At 34.1% G+C, this 9,010-nt stretch overlaps 1 protein-coding gene across 1 annotated transcript; it reads left to right on the forward strand.

The window, feature by feature from the left end:
• Positions 1-3,077: 3,077 nt before the first annotated feature.
• Positions 3,078-6,291, forward strand: LOC126712267 (phenylcoumaran benzylic ether reductase Betv6). Its single transcript, XM_050411533.1, has 5 exons — positions 3,078-3,376; positions 3,496-3,630; positions 5,011-5,248; positions 5,560-5,763; positions 5,908-6,291. The coding sequence occupies exons 1-5, from the start codon at positions 3,194-3,196 to the stop codon at positions 6,072-6,074; spliced, it is 927 nt and encodes a 308-aa protein (XP_050267490.1). The 5' UTR covers positions 3,078-3,193; the 3' UTR covers positions 6,075-6,291.
• The last annotated feature ends 2,719 nt before the right edge of the window (positions 6,292-9,010 follow it).

Here is a 9,010-nt window from a genome sequence, read left to right on the forward strand (position 1 = left end):
CCACCCAACCCCCAAATTATTTTGTTATAAATTTTGGGTAATGAGTCAGGCTAACGGGTCGGGCTACTGGGCTAGGCTAACGGGCCGGCCCACCGGGCGCCCATGGGTAAAGAAACCAACCCATAGCCTGTCCCATGGGGCTATTGGGTTGCCCACGGGCTTTAATATTACCGGGCTGGGCTGCCCATTAGCCTGGTGGGCTAGCGGGCTACTGGGCCAGCCCATGGGTCATGGGCTATTTGATGACCCTTATCTGTGGCTGTGGTTATGGAATGTCTACTTCAAATTATATTAATATTATAATATAGACATTGAGCAAATTTTGAATATAAATATTGAGCAAACATCAATGTCTATATAGTATGGACACTTTAATATGTTTCATTGCAATGACCGTTTCACTCCTCTTTTGGTCACTTAGTAAAAGACACTTTATCTTGTGCTAGTTTTCAAAACTTCTCTTTTACTCATATTTTTAGACAAAGTAATGTAGTAGCACATGTTTTAGTCCAAAGAACAATGTTTTCTTTTCTTTATTAGTTTAGACGAAGTTTGTTTCTCTGAACATTAATACTGAATTTCTTGCTAATTACCAACAATTCAATACTTTCTCAAAAAAAAAAAAAAAAACAATTCAATAATATTTATAATGATTTTTTTATGGGAATATTTATAATGATTTGTTTCTTAAAAAAAAAAAAAACAGTTCCATTACAACTCTAAATATTTAATCTATTCGGTTACTAGCATTAAAAATTGTCAATGGCCTCCAAAGTCCAAAGCCCAAACGTCACCTTACTGACACCAAAAAAGAAAAAGAAAAAAGAATGCACCTCTCCATGATAATGGCTGGATTCATGTGGGTTTCTAGAGAATGCAACCATTACTGATGCCAACCATTAGTGACTCCTCAAATTACCTTTATGGCCCTCATCTCAATAGATATACTTTTTTTTTTTGGGACGGGAAAATAGACATACTTTTTGATTTGAGGACAGTCCTATGAATAGTAATAATTGCCTATCTCAAACCTTCTTTCTTTTGGGTAAGGAAAAAGACGAAAGAGTCTCCCGTCCCTTTACTTACCTAACTCTCCGTTGATTAGCCAACCACACCGGGTGGGACCGATTCTCCCATTTTGCAATTTTAACAAGGAATACGATGCGGATACTTTAATGGTGTTTGTTTATAAAATATTTTTAAAAAAAATATTTTTTTAAAAATTATTATTTTGATTATTTTTTATATTTTTTTTTATGGAAGTAGTGTTAAAATTTTTCTTAAAATAATTTATTAATAATTGTACTATGAACATTTGTTAACAGGACATTTTTAATAATATCAGTTAGTATATTTAAAAAAAGAATAAAGAAACATGATCAATTTTGAAAACCAATTAACCTTATAAAATTGAATTCAAATATATATATTTTTAATTTTTATAATATTCATTTGAAGAAAATTCTGATACATCCCACCAATGAAAATAAGCACAACAAAAGGACAGCTTAACAAAGACTTTGCTGCCAAATGAAGATTTCAATATTCATTATCAGTTCACATGGAAGGCTTGTTTTGACAAAATAAAGTAGTGGACAGTTCATAATGAGAGAGAGAGAGCGCCACAAGTTTTGCATGATTCCCACTCTATATCATGAATCTGTACCATAAGAGTGGATTGATGCAGACGCTTGGCTTATAAACGATTTGCACAGTTAATTAATACTAGTCCTCTTCCAATAATGGTTAGTGTTAAATTCAGCTATACATCTATTTACGTTTATGTCATGAATCTGTACTATAAAAGTGGGCTTGTACATCAAGAACAATTGATTTCAGTTATGCATTTGTATCCTGTTATGAATCTGTATCATAAAAGTGATTTATACTCTACTCGACATAGTTAATATTAGTATAATACTCTTTCAACAATGGGTAGGTTTTTGGGATCGTGATGACTTAAGTTTTTTGATTAGTTTCTCAAAAAAAAAAAAAAAAAGTTTTTTGATTAAATTCAAATATATGATTATATTGAGCAATAAAATAGTAAAGTGCATACTTATTAAAATGTTTTCAAATTTTAACATTATATTAAATGATTTTTTTTTTTTTTATGAATTTTATTATTAAGTATCTTAACGACACAAATATACGTGTATTTTTTTTTTTGGTCTACTCACCAAACACAACTTTTTTTTAAATAAATTTAAAAATTGAAAGAAAAGAAATTTAAACCAGGAAAGTTTTTGATAAAAGTATCAGTAACAACAGTTAGATCAACTCCAAACTATTTCTCTCTTCTTTGTGTGTGTGTTTGTTTCTTAAAAAAAAAAAAAAAACTCCAAACTCTTTGTCTAAATCTAATTAATTAAAACTAGCCTCATCACACACATTTTGCACGTGCAATGAGACTTTTTATTTTTTGGATTTAGTATTCTAATTTTTCTTTCATCACAATTTGAAAAAATAGATAGGATTTTTTTTTCCAAAGAGAATAAGATTCATTATTTTTGCGTGTTTAACCAAATCCAATTGACGCTGTAATAGTTAAAAAAAAAAAAATTGATAATGTAATAAACCCAAAAAATAAAATAAAAATGATAATGTAATAGTTTAAAAAAGAAATGTGGGATAGTTTAGTTTGGTTTTTAACATGGGATATTTTTTTCCTTATTTTATGGGAAGGGTAATTATTTTCTTTCAAACGTGGATAGTGAGAATTTTATTTATTTTTTTTAGAAGAAAAGTCAGAAGTTAATAACTAGTAGGATTTTTTTTTCTTTTAATTTTTATCTATTTATGATTTTAACCTTATTTCTTATTTATTAAATTAAGAATATTTTTAAAACTAAAAAAATAATAATTAATTTTTTTAACCTTCTTAAAAATAACTAACTTTCTAAATTCTAGTAATATATAAAAAGTTACCAACTTTCTGAACCCCAGAGAGAGTGTCAGTTTTTGGCAAGCAAATGTGTACCAACCACAGGCCCATTTTTGTAACTTAGCACCGCTTAGCTTTTTTTTTTTTTTGGACGAAAGAAGGTAGCAACGCTAAACTCAGACTCATCCATAAATAGCTTTGATATTTTACAACAATTCTCATCCGCTCCACCTCCTTCTCTGCTCTCCCTCTGCTACTACCTGTTCTTCTATATCCCTCTCTCTTTTTAGCACAAAAAGAAACACTGAAATGGCTCACAAAAGCAAGGTTTTGATAATCGGAGGCACAGGCTACATCGGAAAATTCATCGTGGAAGCAAGTGCAAAGGCTGGTCATCCCACTTTTGCTCTGGTCAGAGAGAGCACAGTCTCTGATCCCGTTAAGGGAAAACTCGTTGAGAATTTCAAGAACTTGGGTGTCACTTTGGTCCACGTACGTATATTAATCTCTCTCTGTTTGTATGTGTATTTGTGAGTTTTTTTTGCTAGATGTGTTTGGTTTTGTTTGTGGGAAAAAGTTTGATGATGGTGTTAAAAAAAATGGAAATGCAGGGAGATCTTTACGACCATGGGAGTTTGGTGAAAGCAATTAAGCAAGTGGATGTGGTGATATCAACTGTGGGTCACTTGCAAATTGTAGATCAGGTCAAGATCATTGCTGCCATTAAAGAAGCTGGTAACGTTAAGGTTCGTGTTTCTAAATTTTACTCAAAACTTTATTAGTTTGAAACCCTTTTATCTATAATTTCATTCCTTCAATTTTTTTTCCCTAAATAATTTGTAAAGTTTAATTTTTAATTGGGTCAGCAACTTGGCTTAAAAATAGATTCCAAAGGCTAGTAAACTTGTTCTTAGGATCAAGATAAAGAAAACCCTTTTGTGAATTCTGATGATGCTACCGACCAATTAATAAGAGTTTTAATATTTTTATTTTAAAATTGTTGAATGTGATCTATTGATTCTGCTTGATGAGTTGATGTATAATAAAAGTTGCTATAATAATTAATTAATTAATAAACAAATAAAAAATTAATTAATATCTTGATCCGCTAATTAAAAAGTAATTATCCGGTACGAACGTATAAGATAAACCTATCTCAAGAAAAAAAAAGTTAATGAAAACATGTATGAGATAAAAATGTCTTTTTCTTGTTTGTTCTCTTATGAAAAGGTAATGTTTAATGAAAACAAATATAAGATAAAAATGTATCTTTTTGTTTGTCCTCTTATGAAGGTAGTGTAATAAGTGAATCTAGTGTAATTGTTGTAGGTTCAAAAAAAAAAAAAAAAAAAAAATCAGTGTATAACTGTATATTATGGATTTGGAATGTGTTAAATAATAAATTAATCTTCCTGCTATTTATGAACAGAAATATAAAATGAGTATATTGACCAATAGGAAGAAAAATGTCCACGTAGGGGACCCCTCTATCATGACTTTAAAAATAGAGAAAATTCGGTTTGGCGTGAACAATCCGTCTAATTTACATGGGCCCACGTCGCATGTCATAACTCACAACAACCGCACCAATTTGGTGGAAGCTCTGTAATGACTAAAATAATAACTTAATCAGAACACGCCAAATTGGGCCTTTATTATTATTATTATTATTTAATGGGCCTTTTCCTATTAGATTTCTGGGACTCTGAATCTTACCCAAAAAAAAAACCTATAATAAACCTATTTTCCGGTGGCATAAATGATAAGCTTGTTTGTATTTATATAAAATATAACTAAAGTAACACAAATCGGATTTATTATCATGTCAGTTTGAGCTGTAGTAGAAAAAGGTAATGGTATTACTACTGTGCACCCATCGCGTGATAAGTATAAAGAGTTGTGGAGTGTAGGGGTGAAGGTCAGGGTTTAAATCTCTATAAGAGAGTTTCACATATACACTTAGATTAGCTTAAAATAGAATTTTTATCATATATTAATATAAATAAAAAAGGTTATGATATCAGAAAATTTCTGATTGTATAATAATTGTTTGGAAATTAGTGAACAAATTTCAATGAAAAAGTCTACAATTATTTAGAGATTTTATTGGTTGAGTTGTTTTTCAGAGATTCTACCCATCTGAATTCGGAAACGATGTGGACCGCGTCCATGCTGTGGATCCAGCGAAGACTGCATTTGCTTCCAAGGCCCAAATCCGACGTGCTGTTGAGGCCGAAGGCATTCCCTTCACTTATGTGTCATCCAACTACTTTGCTGGCTATTTTCTTCCTACCTTGGCGCAGCCAGGAGTCACTGCTCCTCCTAGAGACAAAGTCGTTATCCCCGGAGATGGAAATCCCAAGGGTAATTAACAATTTCTTTAAGCTCTTGATCAACAGTTTGCATTATCCATGCTTGCCAAACACGACATTTAAGCCTTTTCATTACGAGTATGTCTTTTTGGTGAATAGAATGTCACATCATTCTAAATCATTTGTCATTCCTTTATTTGGTGGAATTAAATTTTAAATGATGTGACAACATGTATAAAATGGACTATCTTAATTTTGAAGCAAATGGAGAAGAGTGTCAACTGAAACTGAATGAACTTAATTGTATAGCTATGATATGTATACAACTATTTGACCATGTGTTGCTTTGAACTCTCCTTGCAGCAATTTTTAATAAGGAAGATGACATTGGAACCTATACCATTAAATCTGTGGATGACCCAAGAGCATTGAACAAGGTACTCTACATCAGGCCTCCAGGAAACATTTACTCCTTCAATGAGCTTGTTGCCCTTTGGGAGAAGAAGATTGGCAAAACCATTGAGAAAATCTATGTTCCAGAGGAAAAGCTTTTGAAGGACATCCAAGGTCAGTGAGAAAACCTGTCCAAAATTCCAAGGATGCTATGCTTAATTTATGTTCTGTCATGTTCTTTAACATTAGTATTTCTAACATTGGCGAGGAGCAAACATTGTTTAATTAAATATGTTTTTGATCTTGGTACATTTGCAGAGGCCCCAATTCCAATTAATGTGATATTGTCAATCAATCACTCAGTGTTTGTGAAGGGTGATCACACTAACTTTGAAATTGAGCCATCATTTGGTGTGGAGGCTTCCCAGCTGTATCCAGATGTCAAATACACCTCTGTGGAAGAATACCTGGACCAATTTGTTTGAGAAATTAAGCCCCAGCTATTGTTATTATTAAGATAAAAAATTATTGTTGTTGTGGGTGACTTCAAGCAAAGAGTGTATGTACTTACGTATCCTGTTCTCTGTAACCATATCGTGTTGAACTAGACTCAAAAAAAAAAAAAACGTGAAGAACCATAATCTATTTTGAGTGATGCATTTTCTCTTTACAATATATACTTGTAACTGAATGTCTTTCATATTTCTTGAGCTCTATTTTCTCTTACGTATCTTCTCTCTATTGTTGAAGAATAATAATGATATCAGAGAAAAATGAGAAGAGGTTGGTTTCAGTGGTTAAAACCTATTGTACGAATGGTTTTGTTGTGCCAGTTAAATTATCACCTCTTAGATTTTTAATAGACAATTCCAGGGTTCCGATTTCTTCTTTCCCATTATAACAATCTAATCATAAGAAAAAAAGGGTTCAATTGTTGCCTGGGAAAACTGTAGTAACTTATAATGGAATGGCCTAGGTGGGTTTGGCCGGGTTGCAACATCATAGTTAAACATGTGTGGTAGTTTTTCCTCATGGATTATTGTTCTCTCACACTTATTAATGTGATTAAGTACACACAATGATTATAAATTCATGCGTGATGTTCACATGAAATAGGTGATATGTATGAACAATCAGGGGTGGAGCTACTTGTCCCCAAATTTTAAAAATACTTTAATACTATATATAAATATTTAACATTTTAATTATTAGCCTACAAAAATGGGACTTGGCCCCCCAAATATTTGAACTAGTCCAATGATGTTCCTAAAAAAGTTTTCCAATTGATCTAGTAGTTATAGAGAATATATATATATATATATATATATTTTTTTTTTTCTCACATTTACTTTTTATTGTAAAATGTGTTTTTGTGCCTGTTAAAGTCTTGGATCTTTCATATCTTTAAATACTTCATTAGTTTTGTAGGGATAAAGGGCCCAAAACCATATGTTGGGCCTTGGCCTTTGTTCAAATACATTGATAGCTCCGAGGAGGAGCAAATAGTTGTTACATGTTCCTCGTTAAAGTCTCATAAGTAGGGAACGAATGAAAAGTGGTCCGAGGAGGAACTCCTCCTCGGATATGATGAATATAGTTCAAAGTATGTACTCCAGTTATTAGAGTGATCCTCCAAGAAGCTCTAATGACAGAGACATGCCTCCTGAACATACGAAAAAGAAGGAAACCTAAAAATATCTAAGGGAAAGCTGCCACCACCGCATTAAATGCATTGCGACTACTTTTCTAGCCGCATTTATGTGGAGAAGACCTTTAAACAGTGTTACCTTAGCTACCACAATTCACAGAGAACCAGAGGGGGTGTCTGATAGGACAAGTACTCAAATAAGGGCTCGGATAATCAACAAGTGTAGGATGAAGATGGTCTGAAGGAGGATATATAATGTGAAAGGCTTTTCATGTAAGAAGGGGAGAAAGAGAGAGAAGAAAAACGATAGCAATCTAAACTATCTTTACATTCATTTGTGATTAAATTATACAAAGGGGACTTCCTTGGACTGAAAATATATGAAAACCAAATCTCTTATTTGTGTTTGACAATCATTCAAATTAAATCTATCCGTTGTTCAATTCATTAGGGCTTAGTTTTTCAACTCACTCTTTATAAATTTATTGTACTGGGCTCATTAGGCCAACATCCCATTCATTTTGGGCTTGGATTGTAAATCGAGACCCTACAATGGGCGCCGTCTATGGGAAGAACTTGTGTGATAATGAAAAAAACGGTCAAATATGGTAGATTCAGGCCCATATCAGGCAGAATCCATAGCATCTCAACGTGAAAATCCTTTTGTCAACCTTGAGTGTAGGAGAGATCAAAAGGGTAGCGTGCACGTTACGCATATGAGCAAAAGCCACTCTCGAGTTGAGAGTCACGTCTCTCAAGAATAACACAATAAAGCCATGCAAAGGGAAATCGACCAGCTTAAGAAGAAGTTACGCCATGCACAACGAAAGCGAACTCCCACTCCATCTGATTCCTCTTCTGACGATGAGAAGGATAATGGTTATCAACGTAGATCAAGGACTACTCCTAGCAAATCCTTCTCATATGAAGAGGAGCACCATAGTGAACACAAATGCAAGAGCCCAACTCATAGAGGATTGAGAAATGATGCGATGAGCAAAGCCTTGAATCAGATTTCCAAGTCGCCCTTCACGAATAGGATTGAAAGGGCAGCTCTTCCTTGGCGTTTCCATCAGCTAACATTCACCATCTACAATGGGCGAATGGACCCGGTGGAGCATGTAAGCCATTTCAATCAGAGGATGACTGTCTATTCTAAGGATGAAACCTTGATGTGCAAAGTGTTCCCATCCAGTTTGGGACCCGTGGCGATGGTTCGACGGCCTGAGAACCGATTCTATAAATTCCTTCAAGGAGCTTACTCGGGCATTTGACTCCCGTTTTATCACATGTACCAAGGTCCCTCGGCCCTTAGACTCCCTATTGTCTTTGTCCATGTGAGAAGGGGAGACCCTGAAAACATGCTCGGACAGGTATTAGGAGATGTACAATGAGATAGATGGTAACTTTGAGGACATCGCCATCAGTACCTTCAAGAATGGCCTCCCAACCGAGCATGGTTTAAGGAAGTCCCTAACGAAGAAAACTAGTCACCAGCCTACGCCAGCTTATGGACCGGATTGACAAGTATAAAAGGGTTGAGGAAGACCAATAACTGGGTAAAGGAAAGGTTAAGGTTATCCCTCAGGAGATGAGGGATTTCAGGTCGGACCGATTCAATAACAACCGACCTCGGAGAGATTTTGCTGGACAATCAGGGTCTACCAACACCCAGGTTGTTAATGTAGTATTTCGAGAGCCGGTGCATCAGGTTCTAGAGAAGATTAAGAATGAGCCATTCTTTAAATAGCCAAACAAGATGGCTGGAAACCC

This window comes from Quercus robur, chromosome 2 (assembly GCF_932294415.1).
Source record: "Quercus robur chromosome 2, dhQueRobu3.1, whole genome shotgun sequence".
Lineage (NCBI taxonomy): Eukaryota > Viridiplantae > Streptophyta > Magnoliopsida > Fagales > Fagaceae > Quercus > Quercus robur.